Source organism: Salvelinus fontinalis, chromosome 1 (genome assembly GCF_029448725.1).
Source record: "Salvelinus fontinalis isolate EN_2023a chromosome 1, ASM2944872v1, whole genome shotgun sequence".
Taxonomy (NCBI): domain Eukaryota; kingdom Metazoa; phylum Chordata; class Actinopteri; order Salmoniformes; family Salmonidae; genus Salvelinus; species Salvelinus fontinalis.
Genome location: NC_074665.1, coordinates 53,303,565 through 53,318,052, shown reverse-complemented (window position 1 = coordinate 53,318,052; position 14,488 = coordinate 53,303,565). Strand labels below are relative to the sequence as shown.

Sequence of the window (14,488 nt, the reverse complement as noted above, 5' to 3'; positions counted from 1 at the left end):
AACAACAAACTTTTCAATTTAGTTTTTATGACGTGCCCCCATAAAAAGACTGGTAGCCAACCGGTAGCCTTCACCTGTGTAGCTTGTTGTTTATGTTGGCCAATCAAATCGGCAAAGAGGCTCAATGTCTAGCTAGTGGAGAGTTTGTTTACTAATGCCATGCAAGATGGGAATTAAATTATGGAATTAAAGTTAGCAAAATGAGAAAAAGTAGTCTACAATGAGCAACCAACAGGTAGGTTGTTATTTTATCTGAATAATTGGGGAGAAATCACAACATGTGGCCTCAATTAGCCTAGCTAGCTATAGCTAACTGGCTACTCTAGTCAAGAAAGGCACTGTTATATTAGATGATAAATAACATTGTGGGTCCTACACGTTAGCTAGTCTTGTCTGTAGCCGAGTTGCCTCTCTCCTTCTGTCTGCTCGCTCCGATCTGACCACATACACCGGCACCTCTGCAGCTGCAGCAATAGAGCGGCAGCCTCTCTCCCTTGAACAGCAGTGCTCAGGTTAAAAACGTAAGTATACAAATATAACCATATACAAAAAAGACATGTATTTCGAATACCCTGATATCCGCCATCCCATATGACTGTATCATATGTGTGTGATACAGTCAATATTTCTACCCTGGCCGTTGAACAATAAAAAAGAAACGGAGAAAACAAAAGGAAGTGAGGAGGATTTTCCATGGCATGGTGATGTCAGGGCTCTGCCGCGGTGCGGTCGCCGAGCTCAGAATGGGGTTTTATAGAAACTGCTCTCTTTCCTACTGTAGATGAAGAGCCAAAACAGCTCAATGGCTTAGGACCAACAGCTGGTTCTTGTTACCTAGCAACTCCCTAGCTGAGGCCATGGTTACAGTTTGGCTCAGAGTGGGGGTCTCACTCTCCTGACTCAATATGGCAACCAGTGGTGAGACAGACATCTTCACCCAAACTAACAGGCCTCCAAAACTGGTACACCGAGAGAAAGAGGTTCTGACTCCAACTAAGAAAACAACAAAGAGAGGTATGTGAATGTGTTATGTCTTTGTGTATCAATATATGCCAGGAGCATGAACAAGTGTAACGTGTCTCTATGGCTGGTCAGTAGCCAAAAGCAGCATGGTTTAAGTCCTGGTGCAGAGACAGTACATGGATGGGTAGTGAGACGGCAGCGCTTCTCTCTCTGGAGTTCTCTCTCATTTCTACTGGAGCTCTGCCAGAGCACTGGAACATTGCACTGCCTCAGAGGGCCAGCTCTCAATCCACATGCATAACATTTTTTTTTTTTTTTTAACACACGCACAATACACATGGACACACAAAGAGGCACACACAAAGCATAGTTTCCCGGTACCCCTCTAACCCTCTATATAGAAGGAATAAGGAAAAGGTCAGGACTCACTATTGTACAGGATGAATCAGCACGGGGTCATAACACGAGTTAAGGTACATACTGTATGTGTATATGTGTGTGTGTGTACATGTGTGTGTGTGAGCAAGAGAAACAGAGAGCAAGAGGGTAAAGAACATATCATCTTCTTTTGTTGGCAGGTTTTTTCTTCCAGACCCCATCTGGACCATATCCCCCCCCCCCCCCCCCCCCCCCCCAACCCTATCCCCCCTATAGACACACAAAGCCCCCGCTTGTCCTCCCTCTGCATGCCATCCTTCCCCACTCTCATCACCACCCTGCTGCCCCTGCCCTGTCACCAGCCCCACCAACCAACCCCTCCCCTGCCAAAAGAAAGGGCAGAAAGGGGGACAGAGAGAGAAAGGGAGAAGAGATACAAGGAAATAAGAGAGTGGAGGAGCTGGGAGAGGGGGAGAGCGAATGAGAGATAATGAGACCCATGATAGAGGAAGACGAGAAAGAACGTCCGTCTTCCTAAATGGCAGCCTTTGTGCTTCCCCAGAGAGGCTCACTCTCTAGAGCACAGTTGGGGGGCCAGAGACAAAAGCAGGCGACTAGTGGACAGCACACTTCAGCTCCCATTCAACCACCCTGGCATTCTTTACACAGGAAACTACCACACATGGACCGTACATACACCACAGGGAGGAAAAAACACACACACACACACACACAGCACTGCCTGCCATGTAGACAGACTCTCTGGGATTTATTGTGGTAATAAACATACTGTTTACAACGGAGCTAAACACTGTATAAGAACATGCATGAACACCACACACACAGACAAACGCAGACAAATGCAGACATCACTCACTCATACTCCTGGTAACACGCATGACCTTTCTTCAATGACCACCTCCCAACACTCAATTACAGCCCCCCCCTTGTTCTTCCCTGTTCACTTACTTTGCTTACCTTCCCTTTTGATTTACAGAGTTCACTGGTTTCAAGCCAAGTGGAGAGACAGATGCACACACACACACATTCTTTCATGACACACGTCATTGCAGACAGGCTGAGGTTCAATTGCCTCAAGCCTTACAGCCCCCCCCCCCCCCCCCCCCTACACACATGCTTCCATACATGACACCCCACACAGGTACACTTACACATACGCGCGCACGCACGCACACACACACAGAACGACCAACAGGAAACATGCTCCTTGCCTGGGAAATGCGGTCTCCACATTCTTCAGATTAAGGGAGGCACATGACAATGGCAGAACGAAAGAAAAAAAAAGAAAAGTGGGCAGGGGGGATTCTCCGAGTGTGTCCTGAGGGTATCCCCTCCGCCGCCGCCTCCTCTCTTTCTCCCCCTCCCTCTCTCCTTTCTTCTTGCTCAGTCTCTATCCGCCACTCGTTGTCCAAAAGCACCCTTCACCTTACCCTCAGCTGTTCCATACTTGAGAGCCGTGTGGGGGGTAACAGGGGCAGTAGGGAGGGGGGGGTCAGGGCAGGGTGGGTTAGGTTGGTAGGATTATGAATAGGTTCGGACTGAGAAGAAGCGTCACTTCTTTTCCCTCCGGGGCATAAACAGCTCTTTTCCAGTCAGCATCTGCCAGCAAATCTTCTCTCTTCTCCTCTCGTCGATCGCAAATATCTTCTCTCTCCGTCTTTGTCTTCCTCTCTATCCCTCCCTCCCTACTGCACACTCCGTTCTGGCTATTTAGATCGCAGGCTTTCTCCACCAGCCTTTGTGTGAGGCCGAGAGCGAGAAAGAAAGGAAGAAAGAAAAGACAGGGAAAACAAGTGAGCAAACCAGAGAGCCCCAGCTACGTAGGGAAAAAAGAGAAAAATGAAAAGAAAAAATCCATAAAGGAGTTCCAGTCAAAACGAGTGGTGTGGTGCGGCGCTCCTGGCGTGGACAACTCACTCTTCCGTTCGCTCTGCTCGCACTCAACACATTTTCCTTCCCTTATTTTTTCCCCTTCCCCCTTTTCCTCACTCTCAGTTTTATTATTTGTGATCTGGCCTTCACAGCATTTTAAGAATGCCAGCCCCTTTTTTTCCACTTTCCCTCTCCCTCCTTTTCACACTCTGTTATTTCTCTCCTGCTTCCCCCTTCCTCCATTCTTCACAAAACATCCCGTTCATTTTCAAAACCAGAGTTGGGTAGGTTACTTTGTAAATGTAATCTGTTGCAGTTGTAATCCTCCCGAGTCAGGCAGCAGTCTAAGGCACTGCATCTCAGTGCTAGAGGCATCACTACAGACCCTGGTTCGATCCGGGGCTGTATCACAACCGGCCGTGATCGGGAGTCCCAAAGGGCGATGCACAATTGGCCCAGCGTCGCCCAGGTTAGGTTTGGCCGGGGTAGGCCGTCATTGTAAAATAAGAATTTGTTCTTAACTGGCGTGCCTAGTTAAATAAAGGGGGCGGCAGGCATTAGAAGAAGACAAAAACGTAAGTTACCCATTGAACGACATCTATTGCAGGACAAATCAATGTTAAAGTTTACATAGCTGGCCATATTTGGATGTTAATTTTTACTTTATGGGTTGGTTATGTAGGCTTCTTCTAACCCATCGCTTTCTACTACATATATTAATACGATTAAATTATATCTTTACATTAAAAAATAAAGTCTATCAGAATTCCAGTCATTCCAATAAATGTTATACCCTTTGATCTTCAAGAATAGGACTTGGAAATTTGGAAGTGGAGATTAGCCAAATTGTTACACCTGAACATGACCCCAAAACTAAGGACTTAATAGCCAGCCCTACTCTGTTGTTTATTTTGTTATCATGGAGGACTGATTGGGCTCATTGATTTGAGTTGAAAAATAAATGCTTCGCTCATTGAATGGCATGCTTTGAGCACTACTGAAAAGTGCTATTTACATGTGAAAAATGAATGCCATATGCTGCATTTGCTATAGGCCTATTGTTAACCTTTTTGTTGGTTACACTTTATCTTGATAATATGCAGCTGTTTAAAGGGCAAACCCAAAGATGAAACAATAACAAAATGGGCGCCCCGCCTCTGTTTTGGTAAACAATGGATGGGCCTGGAGAAATGTAACCAATCTCAGATTAATCGACAGAGCTATGGATGCAAGGACTGACCATCCATGATATCAAAATTATTGTTTTATCCATGTTATGAGGCTATACACGGTTTGTTTACATTTACAATGTTTACAAACATTGAAGAAAATATTTTGGGTTCTCATGGAGTGTGACAGTTGAACTAAGCTTAAGTTAAGCTTAGGCGCTTAGGCACTTAAGTTATATTCTTCAAGAATGAATATATATATATATAAAATGTATATGTCCAATTGATGTAGCAACTACAGATTGCCCCTTTAAGTCTATCAAAAGTGGGCGAGTTTGAGCATGTTTCTATTAGGCCAATGGCTTAATTTTTTTTATCAGCATGAATTAGATTGAGCAATAAAAGCCCCAGTTGATTCCATAGGCTGGGATCCGCACTATGCAGCTGTTGCAAGAGCACATTTTTCACTGGCTGTCCACTGGTTTCAAAAACAATGATTGAGGCAGCTTAAACTTCTTGAATTCAATCATTATTGGGTTAAAATACAAATTTAGATTTGTGAACAGCCATCCACAACAACCACAATCCATGAGGCGCAAATAGCTAAATGAGAGAGCAGCAGTGTGATTCACATCAATGTGCTATGTAGATATAAATAGTAAGTGATATCCGTATCGCCGTAGACTACACCACTGCTGTCATCCTTACCTCCAAGGGTGTATTCAACGACAGCAGTCGCACCATTGGAAGACATAGCTTGGACTGTAGCCTACAAAAGCCTATTCCTGCACTTTTCCCGCGATCCATCAAACACATGTGGTGTGTCATCATAGTGGTCTCTGACTTATGGTCAGACTCGCTCAGGTGGAACAAACTTACATTTGTGCCTTTTTTCAATGCTGATTTGAATGTCATTGAGACAACAGAAGTGTCAAAGATTTACAGAAGTACCTGTAATCTGATTACAATATTTTTGCTGGTAACAGATTACAGTTACCTTTTTTTGTGTAATACCTTACATGTAACGGAATACATGTAATCAGTTACTCCCCAACCCTGTTCAAACCCAATCACTGAAGTACACATATGGTGCATTTTTCTCTGAAACCTGCATTGTCCATCTAATGTCTAACAGATCAACAAAAGATTGCAGTAAAATATCAACATCATCCCCTGCCAACATTAAGTAAAACAGACACACGACAAATAAACAAAAATATACAAATGAATGCGCACGCATACACAAAAAAACACAGAAGAATGAGACTGCAGTTAAGGATTCCTAAACGATTACGTCGACAAAGAACTGGAAATCTGGAAAAATCACTGGCATGTTCCCAGCAAAGTAACCTCTCCTACAATCAGCTGCATGTTGTCCCTTAATGTTCACAACCTCACATGGTTTGGTGGCTTGTGTCACCAATTTGTAATGACAATACATTAACGTAGACAACCATAGGACATGCACACCTACATAGAAACGTGCTCACACACACACACACACACATGATGTTAACCCTTTTCTGAACCCACTCCTCCAGTGGGCTTGGTGGCAGTGACAGCAGTGAAGGGTTAATTCATTCTCAGCCAAACTCAGTCAGACAAAACCAGGTCAGAGACACAGAGGGAGAGTATAGAGCTGAGCTTCCCCTGCCAGAATACACAAACTGTAGAGTAGGGGTTGGCAACAGGCGGCCCGCGGGCCAAAACCGGGTGAGGGGCATTTTAGTTTTGGTCAACAAACAAAAAAAGTCACCAGGAATTAAGCTAAAAATGTGTTTAATGTAGGAAATCTGTCCCAAGTATTCCCACGAATAAATAAAAAATAGATAGGTGATCGTTTCTCAATGTTATCAAGGTAAGAAATGATTCTTTTCAAATACAATCATTTCATACCATGATTAAATTGAGGCACAATGTAATCAAGGTATTAAACACACTTGCACTCTTTAACAGTTTAGTTCGGCTCAGTGGTATTTTAAACCCCAACACAGGACGAATAGGTTGTTTACTTCTAGGGATAGTAGTCTGAAGGAGTCAATTTAAGCCAGGGCTGGAGCTCACCGACAAAATTCTCCACAACAGGACTTTAAAGGATTTAGAAATACAGGTTAAGAAGTCCGCCTTCAACCACACCCCAACCGTCTAGGAACAAACAAACACCTCATCAGTGTGCAAGAATGGAACACCATTAATTGACACATGTTAGAAATGGCATCTATGCCTAACATATCAATGACAAAGCTTGTTTCAATGACTTCATTAACCAAACCCAAACTACAGAGTATACAAAATATTAAGAACACCTGCTCTTTCCATAACATACACTGACGAGGTAAATCCAGGTGAAAGGTGAAAGGTCCACCCAAAGGTCATCCAGCCAACTTGACACAATTGTGGGAAGCATTAGTCAACATGCATTAGTCAACATGGGCCAGCATCGCTGTAGAACACTGTCAACACCTTGTAGAGGCTGTTCTAAGGGCAAAAGGGGGTGCAACTCAATATTAGAAAGGTGTCCCTAATGTTTGGTATGCTCAATGTACATCCACCAATGTGTCAGCCTAGTAGAAGACACGTTCTGCATATTGTCGCTAATTGATGTTAACCCGCCGGCTTTGTGTGTTTGTTTGAGAGAAAAAGAGAGAGAGAGAGAGAAAAAGAGAGAGAGAGAGAGAAAAAGAGAGAGAGAGAGAGAGACAGAGAGAGACAGAGAGAGACAGAGAGAGACAGAGAGAGACAGAGAGAGACAGAGAGAGAGAGAGAGAGAGAGAGAGAGAGAGAGAGAGAGAGAGAGAGAGAGAGAGAGAGAGAGGATGGCACAGCAGCAGGTGGACTCCAGATGTATCTTGGGGGTGGGTGTCTCAACTCTGGAGCTCCTCTTTTCTCATTCTGCGCTCTCCATCGCTTTCCTCTCTGTGTGACATGAGCCATCTGGCCTGGTAACACAGTGATAGAGAGAGGGAGAGAGAAAAGCTCCCCTATACCCTCCTCCTAAATACTGTCTACAGAGAAATGCACAAAGACACACATACAGTAAGTGATAAGTCATACACACACATGCATGCAAGTACACGCACAGGCCTGCGCAAACACACACACACACACACACACACACACACACACACACACACACACACAGCTGGGCTCTGTTCCAGCTGAAGGCAGAAAGCTGTTTGGGGAGATGTCAGCTCACAACACCAGGGATGGAGTTACAGGAAAACACACACCATTTACACACTTACACACACACACAGCTGGACAAGATAAAGGAGGTGTAGCGAAGCTTGCTTATCAGTCCTGATGTTGTCTTGCCGGAAACCTGATGATAGTGACTGACTCAGCGCTAGAGCCTTAATGAGCAAACACATTCATGTGCTGCTGGTGTGTGTGGAATTAAATCCTAGGTGAGGTCGTTTACGCGAAATCCCTCACATAAGGTTTAGAAGTTGGATAAGAATTTAATCGCAAAATATATATTTTTTTTAATTACAAAGCCATTAGATCCAGACACATTATCATCAGATCGCAGCAGATCCTTTTGTCAGGCAGATACCTCAAGGTATAAAAGCAACATAAAAGACAAGCTAGAATAAGGACAGAGAATAAGGGACACGTGTCGAGGTGGAGAGCAGGAATCATAACCCTGAAGGGCTATTCCCTTACAGCTACTACTCTACAGTCACACAGAAAATGAGGTTCCTTTTCCAAGATGGCCTCCCTCTGGTAAAACACAGTCAGCCAGTGTAGTAAAGCATTTCAACCCTGCAAAGCCTCTATATTCCCATATATTCTCATCTGTGGAAAACAAGGTTAGTGCAGCCACTTCTGCTCTGTAATTTAATAGCCATGAAGTTTTCATTTTCTCTGGATGAATTATTCAATGTGACTTCCTGCTTGGCAGAGAGATAAAGAGTATAAGAGAAGGAGAAGGAGAAGAGAGAGTGTGAAAGAGGGAGGAGGAGTGGAGGGGTTGGATAGGGTTTCAAATTTCTCTTCTTTCATTTCATTCCCCTTTGATTTTCATTTTCGTACTCCAACTCTCTCTCTCACACTGTCAGTCCTCAGCCGTCCTCACTCTTTCTCATCTACCAAACCATAGTGTATCATTCAGATTAAAAGTTATTAGAAATTGCTATGGAATATTATATATTATTATATACTATATTTATATATACACTACCGTTCAAAAGTTTGTGGTCAATTAGAAATGTCTTTTTTTTTTTTTATAAAATATATTTTTTGTCCTTTAAATAACATCAAACTGATCAGAAATACAGTGTACATATTGTTAATGTTGTAAATGAATATTGTAGCTGGAAACGGCAGATTTTTTATGGAATATCTACATAGGTGTACAGAGGCCCATTATCAGCAACCATCACTCCTGTGTTCCAATGGCACGTTGTGTTAGCTAATCCAAGTTTATCCTTTTAAAAGGCTAATTGATCATAAGAAAACCCTTTTGCAATTATGTTAGCACAGCTGAAAATGGTTGTGTTGATTAAAGAAGCAATAAAACTGGCCTTCTTTAGGCTAGTTGAGTATCTGGAGCATCAGCATTTGAGGGTTCAATTGCAGGCTCAAAATGGCCAGAAACAAATATCTTTCTTCTGAAACTCATCAGTCTATTCTTGTTCTGAGAAATGAAGGCTATTCCATGCGAGAAATTGCCAAGAAACTGAAGATCTCGTATAACGCTGAGTAGTACGCCCTTCACAGAACAGCGCAAACAGAAACCCTCACAAGTCCTCAACTGGCAGCTTCATTAAATAGTACCCGCAAAACACCAGTCTCAACGTCACAAGTGAAGAGGCAACTCCGGGATGCTGGCTTTCTAGACAGAGTTCCTCTGTCCAGTGTCTGTTCTTTTGCCCATCTTAATAATTTATTTTTATTGGCCAATCTGAGATATGGCTTTTTCTTTGCAACTCTAAATTCTCTTTATATTTCACAACATTTTAGGTACCACAGGCTGTCCCAACACATAATGACATGTAAATGAATTCTGACACTATAAAAGGCCCTTATAATTGACTCTAAAATATTGTATTCTATACCCATTTGAAGAGAAACAAGTTATTTATTCATGTGTTTGATAAGATTAAATATTCTCTCAGGGAACTCTACTTAAATCTTAGGAGACCCCACATGGGTCCCGGACCCCAAGTTTGGGAACCACTGTACTACTAACCTCTCTCCCTGCTTGATCCAATGCTCCCTCTCTCTATGTATCTCCTTTCCCTCCTTCATTGCAGCCTGACTCACTACTCTGTATAAAGAAAATTGATTTTGTTATGAGAACTTACAGTAGCCAATCTTTTGATTATAGCTAGCTTCATTTCAGTCAACTGCTCCTGCTGAGGTTTGGCTACGTTCAACGTTAGCTTCTAACTCCTACCTCATGCCTTTTGCACACATTGTATATAGATTCTCTTTTTTTTCTACCATGTTATTGACTTGTTTATTGTTTACTCCATGTGTAACTCTGTGTTGTTGTCTGTTCACACTGCTATGCTTTATCTTGGCCAGGTCGCAGTTGCAAATGAGAACTTGTTCTCAACTAGCCTACCTGGTTAAATAAAGGTGAAATAAAATAAATAAAATAAATAAAAAACTTCATCCTTCTAGCTAGCTAGATATAGATAGCTACCTGGCTAATAGCCAGAGCCCTTGAGCTACCTAGCTAGCTGGAGATCTGACTGAAATATCAGCGACTATTTACCAGTTGTACACTCATTCTCAGAGAGTCAGGTTTTTTTTTTGTTTGGGGGATGTCTGTTGAAACTCCAGGAGTCGGGCGAAGTTAAAAACTTTCCCACTGTTAGCGGCGTCTCTTTGCTACTTAACACTGTAGGTCTAGGCTAAGGTAGCTTGTTTCTCCTCTCGGCCTATGTCGTGGGTGGAGTTTCCCGTTGAGCAGAGCGTTGAATGAATGCGCTGCTAACAAGGCAAATCCGGGGGAGTAGGCGAGCATAACGAGCATACATAAATCATTCATGATTCCACTCGTTTGCAGAGGTAAGCGCGATTAGAAATCCGATCAAGAAGCCTTCTGAGCGTTGATCAACGCAATAAGTGGGTTAACAATAATTATCTAATTAAAAGGCTAGTAAATGCTATTTCACAAATAAAAAGGCGTGGTAACGTTTACCCTCCACTACATCCCTGGTTGGTTCTGGCAAAACCCATTCATAAACATTGATATCCTGCTAGGCAGGAATGAATCTACATTTGCCCGGCATTTTAGCAATCAATGTGACGTTTGGCGGCGCCTAATCATTCAGTTCTGTACCTGCCTGGCTGAGTGGCAGTGTGGGTGGAATGAGCGCGCTCGCCTGGCAACCAGAACGCAAAACACTTCAGAAAATAAAACCCGGTAGTCTGCCTGGAAATGAATTTGCAAGACCAATAAATGTTTCTAATATTTTTCATGTTAACATATTTGATCATTTTCTGTTCTTTCAAGTACCAACTTGAGAAAATGTCTGATTTCCAATGTATTCCAGTACTTGAATTGCAGAGTGCCAAATTCAAGAACCCTGCCCATTACACAACCTCTCGAGAGGACTCACTGAAAGGCATGATAAAAGGTCATCACCTTTGACCTGCAACCAAGATTACACCCTGACCTTCACCCTCAGACAGGGGGTGGGTGCTGCTGACAGCCTCATCTCATATCCATGGCAACCCCATCCTTAGCTGTTGTCTGACTACGCCATCACAAAGCCCCTCCCCCATCACCATGCAGCCTGCAGAGCTGGTCCACAGTAGTATAAATCTCGTCTCATCCCCGTCCCGCCGGCCAGCGCATAGGGCAGAAAACGGTAGTATACAGTATCTAGCCTAATGCACACTGAATCAATGCCTCAAAGATGCACTCAATGATTTTAAGCACAACAAATGCATATAGTATGAATTTGATGTGTTTCATATCATACAAATTGCAAAAAATAATGAAATAAAAGGACTTTACAAATGAAACGGATGATGTAGTACACAATAAACTGGGACCACTTATGGATTGTGAGCACCACTCAAAACTACTGGCTGAAATTATAAAGTTCGAGAGTGCATCTTTAATCCTAGAACAATTGTGTGTTAATGTAAAAACTGAACCCATTTAAAATATAATCTACCATCTAGAGAACCTCATATCCTAATGGCCATCACACTAGTGAAGAGCAGCTAGTGTCTCACGCGCATACTGACCTGGACTGGCATCAAGCTGTGTGGCTGGCATCCATGCATCTGAGTGCAAGCTCTCCCAGGGAGGACCTAAGAAGAAGAGGTGCCACTCAGCCATATACAGTATTCAGACCCCTTGACTTTGTCCACATTTTGTTACGTAACAGCCTTACTCTAATATTGATCAAATAAAACATTATCAATCTACACACAATAGCCTATAACGACAAAGTGAAAACGGGTTTTTAGACACCGTATTTATATACAGTACCAGTCAAAAGTTTGAACATACCTACTAATTCCAGGTTTGTTCTTTATTTTTACTATTTTCTACATTGTAAAATAATAGTGAAGTGGTGGAAAAAGTACTCAATTGTCATACTTGAGTAAAAGTAAAGATACCTTAATAGCAAATGACTCAAGTAAAAGTCACCCAGTAAATTACTACTTGAGTATAAGTCTAAAAGTATTTGGTTTTAAATATACTTAAGTATATTAAGCAAACCAGACAGCACAATTTTTAAAATATTTTTTTATTTACGGATAGCCAAGGGCACATTCCAACAGTCAGACATAATTTACAAACGATGCATTTGTGTTTAGTGTGTCCGCCAGATCAGAGGCAGTAGGGATCATCAGTGAGGTTCTGTTGATAAGTGTGTGAATTGGACCATTTTCTGTCCTGCTAAGGACTCAAAATGTAACGAGTACTTTTGGGTGTAAGGGAAAATGTAAGGAGTAAAAAGTACATTATTTTCTTTAACTATGTAGTGAAGTAAAAGTTGTGAAAATAGATAAATAGTAAAGTACAGATACCCCCCAAAAATGACCTAAGTAGTACTTTAAAGTATTTTTACTTAAGTACTTTACACCACTAAGATATAACACATACAAAATCATGGAGTAATCAAAAAAGTGTTCAACAAACCTAAATATATTTTATATTTGAGATTATTCAAAGTAGCCACCCTTTGCCTTGATGACAGCTTTGCACACTCTTGGCATTCTCCCAACCAGCTTCATGATGTAGTCACCTGGAATGAATTTCAATTAACAGGTGTGCCTTGTTAAAATTAAATTTGTGTAATTTCGTTCCTTCTTAATGCCAATCAGTTGTGTTGTGACAAGGTAGGGGGTATACATAATATAGCCCTATTTGGTAAAATACCAAGTCCATATTATGGTAAGGACAGCTCAAATAAGCAAAGAGAAATGACAATCCATCATTACTTTAAGACATGAAGTTCAGTAAATGCGTAACTTTGAACATTTCTTCAAGTGCCATCGCAAAAACCATCAAGCGCCATGATGAAACTGGCTCTCATGAGGACCGCCACAGGAATGGATGACCCAGAGTTATCTCTGCTGCAGAGGACAATTTAATTTGAGTCACCAGCCTCAGAAATTGCAGCCCAAATAAATGCTTCACAGAGTTCAAGTAACAGACACATCTCAACATCAACTGTTCAGAGAAGACCGCGTGAAATCAGGCCTTCATGGTCAAATTGCTACAAAGAAACCACTACTAAAGGACACCAATAAGAAGAAGAGACTTGCTTGGGCCAAGAAACACTAGCAATGGACATTAGACCAGTGGAAAACTGTCCTTTGGTCTGATGTGTCCAAATTTGAGATTGTTGACTCCAACTGCCATGTCTTTGTGAGACGCAGAGTAGGTGCACAGATTATTTCCGCATGTGTGGTTCCCACCGTGAAGCACGGATGAGAAGGTGTTATGCTGTGGGGTGCTTTGCTGAGGACACTGTCAGGGATTTATTTAGAATTTAAGGCACATTTAACCAGCATGGCTACCACAGCCTTCTTCAGCAATATGCCATCCCATCTGGTTTGCCCTTAGTGGGACTATAATTTGTTTTTCAACAGGACAATGATCCAACACACCTCCAGACTGTGTAAGGACTATGTGACATGGAGTGCTGCATCAGATGACCTGGCCTCCACAATCACCCGACCTCAACCCAGTTGAGATGGTTTGGGATGAGTTGGACCACAGAGTGAAGGAAAAGCAGCCAACAAGTGCTCAGCATGTGGCAACTCCTTCAAGACTGTTGGAAAAGCATTGCAGGTGAAGCTGGTTGAGAGAATGCCAAGAGTTTGTAAAGCTGTCAGGTAAAGGGTGGCTACTTTGAAAAATCACAAATATATTTAGATTTGTTTAACACTTTTTTTGGTTACTACATGATTCCATATGTGTTATTTCATAGTTTCAATGTCTTCACTACTATTCTACAATGTAGAAAATTATAAAAATAGTAAAAATAAAGAAAAACCCTTGAATGAGTCGGGGTGTCCAAACTTTTGACTGGTACCTTCTGTCTACCAAAACCCACAATAGTATAATTGTGTAGACAGAAGGTGCTCTTTGGTAAAAGGGGTAAACTATTCAACGAAAAGAAAGGAGGAACCAAGGCACTCTTCATATAATTAATTAAAATGCCTTCATTTGTATGGCCTTCTTCAGGGAGTACAAAGATATAATACAATATCCTCTTTTGAACAGCTTTTCCCAATCAACCCTGATTTGAAGAGGGAGTGGTTACAGAATTCATTGGACAACACCTAGTAAGCAATCAATCAATCATATGTATTTATAAAGCCCTTGTTACATCAGCTGATGTCTCAAAGTGCTGTACAGAAACCCAGCCTAAAACACAAAACAGCAAGCAATGCAGGTGTAGAAGCACGGTGGCTAGGAAGCAATATTATATACATTAAAAAGTGAAATACTGTAGATATTTTATCAAAAATGCATATTAAGGCTAGAAGTATCAGAATCCCGAGAAAGGTAGTTCTAACCTTGAATATGACTGGGCAAAGTGGTAAGAACAGGAGAGCCATCTATTTTATAGTCCCGAGCCCATCTGTTGGAAAGTACA

At 42.0% G+C, this 14,488-nt stretch overlaps 1 protein-coding gene across 10 annotated transcripts in view; it reads right to left on the bottom strand.

Annotated features, from left to right (window-relative positions):
- LOC129857635 (C-terminal-binding protein 2-like) overlaps positions 1-14,488 on the bottom strand; it is a 134,499-nt gene that overhangs the window by 19,212 nt on the left and 100,799 nt on the right. For 7 of the 10 annotated variants that reach the window (XR_008759936.1, XM_055926087.1, XM_055926094.1 and 4 more), the window contains one exon: positions 11,616-11,681. The exons of 2 other annotated variants lie outside the window; for them this stretch is intronic. Coding sequence is in view for 7 of the 8 variants with exons in the window: in XM_055926087.1 (XP_055782062.1) it covers positions 11,616-11,681 (66 nt within the window). In the remaining variant the exon portion in view is untranslated. Of the gene's footprint in view, positions 1-2,573; positions 3,412-11,615; positions 11,682-14,488 lie in introns of those variants that run through there. One more of the 10 variants, XM_055926119.1, reaches the window with a different exon arrangement.